At 35.3% G+C, this 15,735-nt stretch overlaps 1 protein-coding gene across 10 annotated transcripts in view; it reads right to left on the minus strand.

The window, feature by feature from the left end:
• The window catches only part of LOC145662848 (uncharacterized), a 173,109-nt gene that overhangs the window by 107,470 nt on the left and 49,904 nt on the right, over window positions 1–15,735 (minus strand). For 9 of the 10 annotated variants that reach the window (XM_081728776.1, XM_081728775.1, XM_081728773.1 and 6 more), the window contains exons 3-4: window positions 4,165–4,297; window positions 2,060–2,164 (exon numbers count right to left, since the gene is read on the minus strand). In XM_081728776.1, the coding sequence (XP_081584902.1) occupies window positions 2,060–2,164; window positions 4,165–4,297 (238 nt within the window). Of the gene's footprint in view, window positions 1–2,059; window positions 2,165–4,164; window positions 4,298–12,011; window positions 12,161–15,735 lie in introns of those variants that run through there. The other variant, XM_081728777.1, reaches the window with a different exon arrangement.

A 15,735-nucleotide genomic window follows, 5' to 3' on the forward strand; every position in this document is an offset into this window, starting at 1 on the left:
CTTCCTTGATTTCTATATTCCTCATTCACCTTAAGTCTACTAAACACTTTTAAGTAACTAAAAAAAGAAAACATTCTTACAAAATAACGGTGATTTTTTCATATTCGCCAAGAAACCTTTGGTGTACATTAACCAATCAATCGTTCGTTTCTTCGATATTGGGACTGATCAATAAATTATAAATTTCGGTATATCTACACGCACTCTACTTTCTATTTTATGTTACGTTATAATATTATCACTGTACGGGAGAAATGTTACAGATATATTCATCAAACCGTTATTTCTGTTTTAAAAAAAAAAATTGTAATAGGAGCTTCTAAGATAATGGTCAAAACAATAACCACTCCAGCAATGAACATTTTATAATTTTTTTTCTCTAAAGAGAGAATTATTATAGATCTTTCATATGCCCCCCATAGGTGATATATATATATATATATATAGCACGGAATGGGAGGCATATTATATATATATATATATATATATATATATATATATATATATATGTATATGTATATTTATGGAATGTTTGAACTGTTTTCTACAAAATAGTTATTTTCGATTTTCACATTCGAGTAAATTATACCTAATTTTGTGTGGAAGACGGGAATATATGACTCTCTATGCAAAATATCATAACCTCCCTCCAATTCTCTGCACATTGGAACAACCAAAGTGCATCGAGAGAGAAAATTTTGGTAAATTTTAAGTCTTGAAAAGGTATTATTATTATTATTATTATTATTATTATCATCGACGTCTCTTGGCATAGGCTTAGCCTGACTGTGAACTACTAGGAATTTAGCAAGATTAAGAGACTGCGGCGTCTTGCGCTTATAATAAAGCTTAAGAATATCTCAATATTTTCTCCTAGATGCTTCTCTCAAATGTTTCGAATTTTGCATATTATCATTACGCACAGACTGATCTCTTTTTTGCTTCTATCGTCGCTTTGAAGTAAATATGGTTTACTATTATCATTAGAAACTAGAAACTTTTGCCCGTTTTCCATATATGAAAAATAATGTTTAAAATACTGATTCCTACATATGTTAACCCTTAATCACAAATTCAATGAAAATTTTACGAAACAGCACGACAAACATTGCCGTATCTATCGAACTGTGTATCGCGGGCTCCCCTCTTCCCACTACCTTCCTAACTCTTATTACAGAGGCCAGTTCTGGTTTTAGAGTCTTGTCTGTTGCTTGTGTCAGACTTGTACTGAACGTATATTCGTAATTTTTACGAAGGTTTTATAATTACGTTATTGTTTTAGGGACTCTTTAGATCACTTTAGCTAATTTTTATAATTTGTAAAATCAGTAAGCAGTTTTAGACTATTATATTGCAAATAATACTTTTATAATACTTTAATTATTGCTTGTCTCTGTTGGAGAAAATGTGGGAGAGAGAGGACGAACGTGAAAATGAATGAATAAGATGATTGTTGGATAACGTTACTTCTGATGATAGTGTTGATGATGATGGAACATTATTTGAAGAAAGATGTGAAGAAGATATATAGAAGATACGGAAGACACGGACGCCGATCCAAATTTTGAAATAGAAAGTTCAAGTAGTGAAACAGAAACAGATGGATGACACTTTTTCACCGATCCACTAATAACTTCGTTTTAAGTTTATATGCACAGTGTTATAACTGATACTTACTTCGTTATTTTTTTAAAAAACTATAAAGTCATACTATCAATAAAACAATTTCCTCACATATGTAATTTTTTCTTATGGTCGTACTTGTAATTCAGATATACTGTGAGGAAGTTAATATATATAGATTTTTATGTGTATTTTTAAAGTAAAGTATTTCAAAGATATATAATCGTGTTGTCTACATACGCATAATTCTATAAACAAACACATTCTCAGTTTAAAAAAAATAATAATATAGACCCTAATCCCAAAAGGAATGAACTTGAGTAGTAAAATTTACGAATGTTTAGTAACCATGTTGAAACAAAAATGGTTTAGTAATCCGGGGTTAATTGCCTTTTGTTTTTTCATTGCTTACAAGTAGTGAATGAGGTTTACTTACGTATTTCCACCACAATGAACCATTGATATGAGACCAGCCTTGTTGTGTTTGATTTTAGGCAAAGTTTCCGCCTCGAAGTATCTTGCATTTTCTCCATATATAATCCTAACAGAGAAACCAGAAGCCATATATCAGAGAAATGCCACGCTAAAAACGACTGTATCTACGTTGTTACTAGATCAGCTAAAACTTTCAGTAAAACAGAATACTTCCAACTTTCAGTAAAACATGTCTTCCCCACTAATACAGTAAACCTTTAGTTTATGGAGTAACCATGTTTTTTTATACTCTGTTCGTTTACTTACCGTGTGGGAATGAAATTAAGTATTGCAATTGAACATTTTTTTTATTAATACAATTCGATGTCAACATGTTCAATCTTCACTCGAAATTTATGATTATTTTACTTACCAGAATTAAAATGCTTTTTAACTCAAATACGTTTACTTTATACAAATACTTTTTTGCACGTTCTGTGGAAATTGCTTCTTTGTCTCTGCAAGTAAAAATACATATCTTACACCTGATAGAGAAGACATCTCAGTCACATGCAACAAAAAATATGCAATCTAGCATCGAACAGTATTTTATCTCAGTTTTGAAACAATAAACTTTATGCAAAACTTACCCAGAAATACCATACGTAATTAATTACATACAGAGATTTATTTAAATTGGATTGATGAGTGTTTAGTGTCTGATTAGTAGATATAATATAATAAGAATCGTATTTTTTTTTCAATCGCAATTTCGATTTGCGTAAGACTCCCGTATTTACAATGTTTATTATCCAATAAATATACAGGTGGAAACAAAATTAAGAACACCCAGCGCGATTTCATGAATCTGGTAAAGGTAAATAGTTGTTAAAATTCCAAGAGTGCCCCCGTGGGCTATCGCGAATATGTCATAGAGGGTGCTCAAAAACAAATAATACTCACATTAAAACAACGTGTAACTACACCGAGTGGACACACAAGCAGCTTTTCGGGCACGTAGTCGGTTGTCTGTCGGGGACATGACATTTCCTATTCGCTATAGATCTTAGTATACTTGGATGGTGGTAATTACTAATCGATAGGACTTAGTCCGTAGTCCGGAGATTTGCCAGACCAAAGTAAAAGACATTTACCGAGTACATGTTGGGCTACCCTGGAGGAAACTGGGAATGCAAGCTTTAAAAGCTTTCAACTTGGAACTCAGAATCGTGTTCCAGATTCAAATATCTAAATTGAATTTTGCTTCTTTCATGGAAGAAGCAAATAACTCCAAGCCTTTATTCATGTGTTACCAGACTGTGTTAATATTTCACTTCACCCGCTCATTACTTTTCTAAATGTGAAGCTGCAGCCTAAAATGATGAAGCATATTATTCTTTTTTCATCCACTTCTAAACAATTTTTATTAAGTCTCATACTTAAATATTCAATTTGTTTGACTAATCTTTATTTCTCGTGTACACACGTAAAAGAAAGTATTTGACAGTTGACAAATTTTCTTTTGCCAATAACTCGGGAACAAATGAATTAATTTGAATCTTTTTGTTGTTATTCATAGGATAGATATAATTTGATAACTTGCCAAAATCGGTACTGTAATAGGTTAGTTTATTATTGAGTTATTAAGAACATTCAGAAAAGAATTTTGTCAACTGCACAATACTTTCTTTCGTAACTGTACATAGGTGAGGGGTGAATATTCCTAACTCATTTTGTTAATTAAAAATTATGCCCATGATATTATGCAAATCTCCATTTTCCCGTAAATTTAATTCAGTGATGTATATTACAGTATGGTTAGCAGAATTAACGATAATTACGCAACAATTTATCCCTGTACTCTTTTTATAATCACTGTTCATGCTTTTGTTTATAATTTGTAAAAGTTTTTAACACGTAAATATTATAAACCAAATATATAAGAAATGAATAAGAAATAAACTCAAGAAGCAAAATCCGTAAAACCCAACATATTTACTCATAATTTATTTTTTTACAGCAGCGATCAATAATTCAGAAGTATATAATTATATATTCAATTAATTTTTATATATATAAATTTATTACAGGTTACTTTATATTTCAAATGCTTTACCGAATACTCACCCATAAACCGATTCTCCTCCCTTTCCAGATCCTGTGGGATCGCCAGTTTGAGCTATAAAATTATGCTGAACCGAGTGAAAAAGACAGAAATTGTAGTACTTGATTTTGCAGAGTTTCAAGAAGTTCAGACATGCTGCAAAGAAAGAAAGAAAAAGTGCCTCAGTTACCCCTACAACTACTAAACTCAAAATATGTCAAATGATTAAATATCTACTGATAAAAACACAGCGTTTTGTGAATACTGATATACAACTCTTGTGTCTTTATTAATTCATTCATTGGCCTCTAAAAGAACAAACAGACATTCATATCATCAAAGACTTCTATTTTTTTGTAGACTAGCCAAGTCGTCCTGCTAGTCGTTAATAGAAAGGCTTCAGTATGTATTTTCTATCAATTAATATACACACTATTGTAAAATAAGCCCTCTTTTAATGACCTTTATCTATTCAACAAATAGACATAGCAGAGGAAAGTGATCTAGAACAAGGACATAAATAATAAGCTGTTCATTCCTATATACTTTTATTTCCAAGAAATAAAAATTCGACAAGAAATGTTGAAAGCTGAGAGAAAAAGAGTTAATCTGTCATCCTACAAAAGCATTTGTAATAAGAATTGGATTGCCTCTATAATCGTTTAGTCTGAGAAGTTCATCTAGTGTAGAGGGTGACCAGACGTACTGATTTTCGCAGTACAGTACTGTTTTTCCAAGAGCTGTCCTATGTGTTGCAAAGTCACCAATCGAGAAATGTCCTACTTTTTTAAAATGTCCTAATTTCACTTACTTTGCAGTACTTTAATATTTCATTCTTTACTCACACTATTTTGAATCAGAGACATTCTTTCTCTGAATGATAAACCGCTGTGTTTTTCAACACTTCTCAAAATATTACTGTTAGGAAAGGAAAACAATCAACAAACCACTGTTTTGCAATACATTGACTTTACTGAGAAGACCTTGTTGAGATGTCAGTAAGGCAGGAAAGATTTCTTATTTCAAGTTACGACAATAATACCAACGAAGTTAAGTAGAAGTTCCCTCGTACCGATCCAAATTTTCCCTCATTCTTTAAAATAATCCCACGCACCGAAAGTCGATTAAAAAAAAAAAAATAAGTATTTAGCCTTACACGAAATTTCACTATACGTTCATCAAAATAAACGACAAGCACAAATATTAATTACGTGTCTAATTAATTATAATGCAAATGCAATTACTTGATTCTGATACAAATGGATTTGATTCGCCCACTTAAAGACTTGCGGTGCGCTGTATCTTCGCTTTTTTCAGTAGTGTTATTTGCTTAAGTACATTGTGTGAACAAACAAGAGACACCCATGTTCTAAATTCAGAACTAAAATATCTCTACCCATTTATTGAGAAAGGGAAGACAGATAGTGATATACATTGTGAAAAATGTTCAGCTCAGCTTTCCATTGCCAACAGCGGATAATCTGAAATAGAACGTCATTTAAAAACGAAAAAACAAACAAAAAAACAAATCGACAGTCAGTGGAGCTGCTTCCAATGCAACGGTTTCTATATTTTTCGAATATAAGAAATAAATACTCGCAGCAGTAGAAAAATGTGTTGCATTTCACACAGTAATGTATAATTAGTCATTTCGTTCAAACTGTGGTTCTAAGGCTTATTTAAGAAATGCTTCGAATCTCAGTATTCGTGTACAAGAACAAAATCTGAAGATATTGTAATGAATAGGTCAATCCATGCAAAGTGATCGAGAAAAAAGAAAAATTGCCGCTCGACCTTTTCAAAGAAAAAAAAAAATCACTTTTTTCATGAATGTTTATCCTATATCAGGGTACTTCAAAACCACAATTTTTTTTTACAACATCCCATGGCGACACAGGGACTGGCGCCATTTTGCGTTTTTTCTATTTTAGGCCTTTACGTTGTTTTGAATATCTCAGCATGTATTTGCCCTAACAAATTGAAAATTGCTGGACGTCTACAACTCGTGCAGAGCTAAAACTTTGATCTCAACATTTTTGCCTAAAACCATCTGAAGGGGGTGAAATCAGGGCCTACAGTAGCAACATTTCTGGACACTGAAAACATGTTTGGGAAGAGGAAACAACTTACGTAGAGGCCTGAATTTGTGAGTGCATGTAGTCCGGGGTCATAAGTTAATACACAAACATTTACAGGCCTGTAGCTGCTCCCAAAGGCCTGAAAAAAATATCGTAAAATTGGGGAATTATGCCAATTTAGCATATTTCACTGTCCAATATCTCCAATAGGTCTGGATAAAAAATAAAAAAAAATCTGATATTTTGGGAATAGTTAGTCCTTTAGTATACCATAACACACAACAAAGCGCGTTTTGTGTTTTTGAGCAGAAGGGAGTCAAAGTATTAAATAATGACAAGTGTACCCTTTCACATTACGCGGCGTTTTGCCGAGGATGAAAAATATGTGAGCAGGGTTGCTGTGCAACTGAAGAAAAAAAAAACCTGTGACTGTTGTGTTGTGGTAGTTGCAATGGACAGACGCAAAAACTGTCTCTACTCGCCTTGTTAAACAGGAAATAAAGTCAGAGACATGTTTTTTTTTCTTTTTCGAGAGAGAGAGAGAGAGAAGTGGTATCTTGAAGGAGATTTTTCTATACTGTTCCCACAATTGAGACTTGAGCAAAATAGGGGCCGGGTTCTGAATATTTAAAATACCATCCCGGTATTCACCTGCTGTGACTGAGAAAACCAGGATGAAGTCCTTTCAGGATAGTCGGTGATTGAGATCCATCCCAAAATATCAAATGAAATGAAATTTTGAGTTTTACGTCCCACGGTTATGCCGGTTAGGCTAAAGGAGACGGTGATAATGAGTAATGAATGAAATGGTGGAATGAAGAAAGTGGGGGGAAACGGGGGAACCCCGAGAAAACCCACGCACACGGTGTTTGTCCACCACAAGGTTCACTTGGCGGGAGCAGGTTTTGAACCCGAGACCCCTAGCACCAGAGACCCCTAGCACCACTGAGCCACCGCGGTCCCCCCCCAAAATATCAAGTCAACACACAACCACTATTATTATTATTATTATTATTATTATTATTATTATTATTATTATTATTATTATTATTATTATTATTGTTTTAAGCGTTCCGACTATTGACTCAAGTCTCTCTAAAGCACTGCTCTAGTCCCTGAATTCAAAGGACTATTCAAGAAATTACAACCATAGAAGTGTTAACGATAAATTATATAAAGTACGTTATATTTATCAAATATTACATCATGAATTCTCTCTTGCTTTGTGAAAGTACATTAATGTATTATTACTAAATAAGTAATATTGCTGAAATAGTTGATAGTGTATATTTAAATTTTGGTACAAATTTATAGAATTACAAGGTCATTTGCCCAGTGCTGCCTGGACATTTATTTCTCCCAATCTTCTATTACATAAAAAATATATTGATTTGGACTCTTTTTGGTCAACGACCTATGGATTCGACACCGGTAGTATCGATCGTTTTCGATTATATATATATACGTAAAACACACACATCCATATTATCGCAGCCACTCTCTACTCTTTCCTGGCAACACTTGCTCCCTCCCCCAACATCCAACGGCAGATCACCGAGTATATGTGAAGAGCTCCATTGCTTGTCATGTCCCGCTTGGCTATAAACGGCAATCTGCCGCGCCGCTTTCTAGCAGGGAGAGGCAGTTGTTTTTGCTCGCCATGTAAATGAAAACGGCGACCGCCTCGCATATGAGAAGAGCTCTATTGCTTGCAATATATTTCTACCCTGCACGGCAATTCGCCGTCGCTGTTTATGGCAGTTCGTCGGATAATGAGAAAGGGCTCTTAAAGACAGAAGGACAGTTGCAGAAACCGCCCTGAAGAGGCTCCACGAGTGCATATGAATGAAACGCATCGTGCGTGTACTGCTGTCGTGCGCTTCCTCTCTCGGTATCCGTGACAGTGCAGTGTGATGGGCAAGACAGACAGAGTGCATAGATCGTAGTCAAATCGTAGGGGCCAAAAGACTGGGTGGCTCGATTTTGGAAGTGGCTGTTGCACTCGGATTTTCAAAGGCAACTGTGTCAAGGATGTATTGTGAGTACCTGAATTCCGGTAAAACCGCACCTGCACGGGAAAACTGTCGCGGTCAGGGGCGTGTCGACGTCAGGGGTAGATGCCGACTCTCCCGCATCGTAACAACCGATAGACGAGCCACAGTGCGTCAAATTGCGGAGAGGTTCAATGCACAACAACAATGCCGTGTTAGCAGCCACACAACTACCTACTCGCCATGGGGTACAGAAGCCATCGGTCCACGCGAGCACTCGGGCAAAGGAACACTGCCACTAGACCATGGAAATGTGTAAAAAGGTTGCCAGGACAGATGAGTCACGTTTCACATTGATACATGTCGATGGACGGGGACGGGTGCATCACTAATTGTGCAAGCCGATGGTGGTGGTATTCTCATCTGGGGCAAGTTTACGTAGACTAAAATGGGTCTCTAACACGTGTGATATGGGTCCATCACAGGTGAACGCTACCGCGATATTCTGGATAACCATGTCTTGTCATTTGCTCGGCTGCAACATCCGGATGGTGGCTCATCTTTCAGCAGGAAAATGCGCCGGCTCACCGCTCTAAGATGGCAGCAAACTGTTTTGATGAGCACTCCTTTGATCTGGCAACACTTCCCTAGCCATTACAGTCACCAGACTTCAATCCTATCGAAAATATCTGGGACGCCATAAAACTTCGTCTTAGGGCTGTGGACCCTCTTCCGACCAACCCGTTGGCTCTGTGGGAGACTTTGCAGCAGATATGGATTGAGATGCCACAACACTACTTGAGGCGCCTCGGAATCCATGCCACGCTGGGTAGCCGCCGTTATCAGAGCGAAAGGTGGAGCTACACGGTATTAGGTAGGTGTCTCTAATTCAACGGGTAACCAGTGTACGGTCACTACTTTAGAGAAACTTACAGTCGTACACTATAGTATCATCTTACACTATTATAATTAGTGTGTCGTTAGTCAAGAAGTGTTGGGAACTACTCAATTAGAAAACGTTTGAAAACTTGCAGCGATGGATTTTCTGAATCTTTTAAATTCCAGGAGGCTAATTTCAAAAGAGAAATTTTAGTAGAAAATTACATTTATTTATGCCAGGGATGCAAATAAGAAACAAAATTTTAGTAGTTCGAGAAAAAAATCTACTAGCCTACATCCCACAATACAAATTATTTACTTACCTTCGGTATGATATTAAATACTCGCCCGCACCGATGAACCACTCGCCCCGGGCGAGTGGTTATTTGCATCCCTGCTTTATGCCATGAGGTTCTCATAATGTCATTATATTTATTCACTATCTGTCATGCCAATGGATTTATGGAGAGTATACGGAAACCTCTTCCTCCCTTAGGAAACGCATTTTAATAAAAGTGTAACGATAAAAACCCATAAGGTACTATATGTTTTGTATAAATTCTGAACCCCTTACGATATGCTCTTTAATCAAAGTGCCGTGAAAAAGGTCGAGGTTGGTACAAACTAATTCTAAAATTACTTTCAAATAGATCAGCACTTTCCCCGTGATGTGATCACAAAATAACAGACAACATGAATTTCTATATGGTAAAATTAATTATACCTAAGTATAATTAATTTTACCATACAATTAATTTATTGCTAAGAATTCTTTATTCCTTAAAGCCGGAATTTTGAAAACGCTGGGACAAAAATTCGCTTACTTTATTTACGAAGTTTCACAATCTTAATTTGAGAGGTTCGTGAAATACACTATTTTCGGCTGAAATTTTAATCCCTTGCACCACCCTTTAATATGTCTTTGAATTAAAGTTAAAATTATAAAAAACGAGTTCGAAATAGGTATTATTTACTAAAATTAACTTCAAACAGTTTAGACGTTCTCTGATGATGCGATCAAAAACAGACGTCGCTTTCGATATGGCGAAAAAATATATAAAATACCCCTTTGCCTCTCTTGAAACTTTTCAAAAATACTGCGACAAGTGTCCGCTTATTTTTAAGCGGGATTTTTTTTCATAAATTACGGCCTGACTACCGCCGTAGGATATGCATTTTAATAAAAAATAACATGATAAAAAATACAGATCGGAGTAGGTGATTACCTTATTCAAAAATTAATTTCAAGCAGTTGAGCTGGTTGGTCATTATTCGATCATACACAAGATCAGTATACTGGTTTGAAGGCATAGGCTACCACATACCGGTACCTTGTATATTATTATTATCATTAATAATAATAATAATATTAATAATAATAATAAAAATCAAAATATGCATGACAATGAACAAAAGTGGTTGGTGTGTTTTGTTTGAACTTTTGCCTTGAGACCATTAATGTTTTCCACCGTAAATGAAATCCCATCATACATCTGTGCAGTTAACTTCTCGTGGATTTTTCGTTCATCAATTTGCATCACGAGATATGTATTGTGATTTTGCTATTTGGTCTTAAATCCATTAGTGCATATTTTAGCTTTACAAAAAAGTTCTATAATCAATTTACTTTGTAACAAAAAATTTTTAAACAATTGAGAATTTTCTTCGTAGCATTTCATTTTCCCCGCTAGATACTACTCACAATGCTCACCAGAGTAATAGAAGTTAACACATTCTTTAACCTACAATACTGTCTGCGGGCCACATTTCATAATGGTTGGCGCAAAATCAACGGATTCAACTCAATGCAAATAACGCAATATGTAATTATAACTACAATAACAAGAATAGCAAACAAACACAAATTTTGAATTGCGTTGACGCAAAGCGCTACCAAATGATGCCCCGAAATTCTCAGATAGTCTCAAAATGGCTGCTATGTCATTGTTCTTAACTTCAATTTACTCGCTCCACCTACAGAAACCGTTCCACAGAGAGATAACCTGCTTCGTTGCCATCCAGTGCCTCGCTAGTACACTGTTACGGGGGAACCTACGTGGGTGCGCAAGCAGTTACACGTTTCTCTCTGCTGGCAGACGGATGCGGTTTCTCAGGAATTGTCAAATCACCAATGTTTACGAAAGCAAGAGAGATTGTGTTCTAAGCGTTAACGGCTGCCTTAGTACGTATTCATGTTTGCGAAAATATAGAGAATCTAGTACCATGAAAAGAAGATAATAAACTGTAAACGTATTATTTTTAATTAATTTATACGGGTTATATTAACTATCTTCATTAATATTGCAGGGCTACCGCCTGTAGCCTCGGTTGTCCATAAAATACGCCACTGCATTTCACCAAGTCAAAACCTAGTGGTTAAAGATCTAACAGTTTTCACGGATAATATTCACATTGTAGTGTTTTTTACGGGGGGAAATGAAACAGAAGTGTCGAATATCCCTTAAAACCACATTTCATTTTTTGATCATATAAGTATGAATTAGCTATAAGTGTGAACAGACCACATTTTCAATTCTTAAATTTGATAAATGTTGAGGCTTGTTTTTTTCAAAATAATATACGCCTTCTTTCGAGATTTTTCTTATAAAACGCTGGAATCATTCGCTTAAAAAATGAAAAAGAAGTACCTAACACTGAGAAAAGATAATGCAGCTTTCCCAGAACATTTAATTTTGCTTCATCATTTTCGAAACTATAGATAGATCGATTGGTTGATTATTGGAATTTCATGTACCTTTTCAGCATCAATGCTTAATAGAAGAAGGACAAATTAATTCAAGTAGAGTCCAAACCAGGCCGGTAGACAGCCCAAAAATGTAGGTGGGGCCGGGCCGGCTGAAGTTAGGGGGGCGATCCAACCATATAGTTCAACGCCATATTATAGTTCATTTTCAAGCCTACCGTGAAAAGTTTAGGGGCCCAGCAAAAATTTAGGGGGGCCGCCCACCCTAGACCCCCTCTGGATACGGGTCTGGTCCAAACCACTGCTTGAATTTGCATCCGAGGCAAGCACCTTCCACCGGAAATAGAATTCGGGATCACGTATACAGAAAACAAAGAGTGTTAGTTATTTAGTCACAAACGAACACAAAATTTAGAAGAATTCTAAATTTTACAAGAACATACATTAAAAAATTTTTAAGCTCTGCGAAGAATATCATACTTAAAAGGCTTTCCTTTTTGATAATGTAAGTGAGAAAATGAAACGTAAAATGTCAAGCTCATCAGTTCTGATCAATGTAAAATTCCACAATAAAATTAAAATAAACATTTAAAAATTTAAGCTCATTGTAGGTGGCAAGTAAAATTGATAATATAGGCTCTCTTTATTGTTATTATTATTATTACTACCTCACTATATTACGAAACGAGCTGCTGAGTCATGTATATGAACCTCTTAATCTGCATTCTTCATTATCATTACATGGGTCATAACTTGCTGACAGTGTCTCGATGAGTACAGGTACAGCTAACTGTTTTCACGTATGATCTTTGTGTTTTAATACCGTCCACCAATTGTAGTCTCTTTCGCCACCCCTCTTTTTTTTTTTCCTATCACCATACCTTCTAGCACGTCCATCATGATTTAAATCGAATGATTAATTCCAAATAATTACAATATATTTGCAAAATAATCAACACCTACTTACACACAAAGACATTATTCAGTTTGAAGTTTTATTGGTTTGTATAAAAACACGTTTCAGTTCTAATGGAAGGCTTTTACAATGCACACCAATGAAGAAACTATATATATATATATATATATATATATATATATATATATATATATATATATATATATATATATATATATATATATATATATATATATATATATTATGGAATGATAAATGTATTTAGGTTTTATGTTTCTTGACGTAGAATTATCTACGTTTCAACTACTAACGAACGCTGACAGGTACTGTTTCACTTACACAAGTGATATTTTCGCAAGAAGCGTAGTGTTTCTTCGTGTGTATGATGTCACTGTATCTCTATTTCAATATTATATATCTTTCATGTGTTGCTACCAGCCGTTATTATTATTTATTCTCTAACAGGGTTGGCTGGTTTAAACCAAAAAACGAAATATTTTCGTAAAAGTGTAACTATTCGCAAAATCTTGATGAACACGCATTTGTGGGTTATCATGTTTCACTCCCATATATTATTCGTACTATATTCAGACCTAAATTCCCCATTATTTACTCAAAGAGATTATATTACAAAAGCAACTTTTTTTAGGTAACTTTATGGATGTTTCTTTTGTAACTTTTTTATAGTTTGTTATTACTGTTATGCAACCAAAGGAAAATTCTAAACATTTTTTCGTTTTAATAATGTTTACTATTGATAAAATACATCGAATTGCCGTACTTTTTTTTGGGAGGGGGTCACACAAACCCCACGAGAGGCAATTATTGAGGCAAGAATCTTTGGTAAATATTTATGTATAAATGGGTCAGAGCCAAAGTGGACTCAAATAATTCGTATCTTTATTCACTTTTCTTACTGATATGCAAATTAAGTCATTGTATTTTTTTTTTTAACTTGGACTAACAAAAGTCGTAGTGAACTGACTTAGACTAAATTAGTTCTTCTATACTCTGTAGTACTTTGAAATTGTCCATATGTAATTTATAATATACTGTATAATGGTTCCACTTGTGCAATTGTTTATCTTTTGTCCTTTTGTCCTAATGACTCTTGACGATTATATTAACAAATATGTAAAGATCATTCAACGTATTTTTATCAGGAGTCCTTTGTGAGTGAGTCGGCAGACGTATCGCATTTGTGGCCAATTAGTCCCGGTTTCGAATTCAAATGGAGGACAATTTCTCTTGGATGTAAGCCGAGAAGCGGTTTGGATTACGCTTTAAGCTTATGTGACCCCTTCCAGCATAACCCGGTTGTTGCATACTAACACCAAGGCGAAACAAACTAATTTCTGTCCATAAATGAAAAATGTGGTACGAAGAAAGTGGGAGGAAACGGGAGAAACCCGAGAATACCCATGCACACGGTTTGTCCACCACAAAGAACATTTGGTGCGAGTTGGGGTCAAACCAGGGACCCCACACATCAGAGGTGAACGCTCTACCACTGAGCCACCGCCGCCCCAATGTAAATTATTAATCTGACGCTTAAACCATTATGCTACGGAGGCACTTGCTAGGATGTTTCAGACTCACAAGCAAGCTAGTGCCAATTTCAATTTTATGCTTTTGGTAGAACTCCTACTCAATTTCCTCATTACCTTTCAAGATCGAGAATTTGCCACTTAGTAGATGAACTTGAAATAAAAATACAATAAATATCATATCACTTTAACAGGTTGACTGCCAAGGTGGTTTGAGGTTACTTGTTTTAGGAGGCCATAATTTTCTTCTTGCCTTTTGCTCGGTTATGGATAGTTATATCACATTTTTGTCGCGATATTTTTTCTCCCAAAAATGTGCCAATGGGAGCCGAGCACTATATGTGATGGTCATGGTCTTTCACAGTAATTTGTGACAATGAGCATCATATATGATGCTCAAGAACCTGGATAGGTTAGTAATTTGTGATATCAAATATGAGCATCAGAGCATCATACATGGTGCTCATGGACCCACAGAGAAATAAGGTGAGCACAACATATGACGCACATGGCAGTCAACCTATATTTAAGAATAAAACCAAAATGAAACCTGTATATCCGTTATACGCATTAGTTGTGTCAGGATAACCAGATCTGCTATACCGTTGTCAAACTTTGCAGGTACAATAATGCTATGTAATCAACACGATCATTACGGGAGGAAGCCAATTAATTCCGTGGGGGGTTGAGACATTTTGTAGAACAAATTATTGAATAAAATAGACCTATCCCCTACCAACACATTTTGTTCCCCCCCCCCAAATAAAACTGAAGTATCTCTACCGGGGATGCTCGCTTTTCCCCCAAACCATGCTTAGTATAACGCCACATTTTACTGATTTGTGACATTTCTTGTAAGTTTAATCTGCTAGCCGTATTTCGAAATGAGCGATGTAAACTATTCAGTTTTGATCATTTCTAATTTCCCCACTATTTTCACCGTTGCTTAGTTGAACTATATTATTATGACTACAGTTGTAACTTGCAACGGTATCCTCATACCCTTTAGTTCGTCGTCATTTGTGAATTTGAATGTCCTAATTGCGCATAACAAAGTAGCATATGGATTTATAAATGCTCTTAGCGGTTTGGCCAAGAAGTAAACAAATGGTTTCTTCCATCATACTCGGGCATGTCATATCCATCCTCTACATTTGTATCGATTATCATCTTGTTTTAATTTTTGTTATATTTTATTTTAGTTTGCAAGTTTGCACAATATTTGTAATATCCAATAAATGGAACAAGTGGATTTAACAGAACATAAGTAGACTATTATTGCCTGAACATCACTGCCTTTTACAGTTTATGAAAATGAACTTTGAAACTGTACTCAGAATCTGAGTTACATATTCTCTCGTGGCTATATGTTAACCTGCATGCTGAGGATGCGTCCGTAGTGAGCAGACTCGTTAGTGAAGGTGAGTAAGCGGATAAGATTTGTTTCAGCATTTGCTAATACGACTGATTTTCCGTGTC

Source organism: Thermobia domestica, chromosome 10 (assembly GCF_964235325.1).
Source record: "Thermobia domestica chromosome 10, izTheDome1.hap1.1, whole genome shotgun sequence".
NCBI lineage: Eukaryota > Metazoa > Arthropoda > Insecta > Zygentoma > Lepismatidae > Thermobia > Thermobia domestica.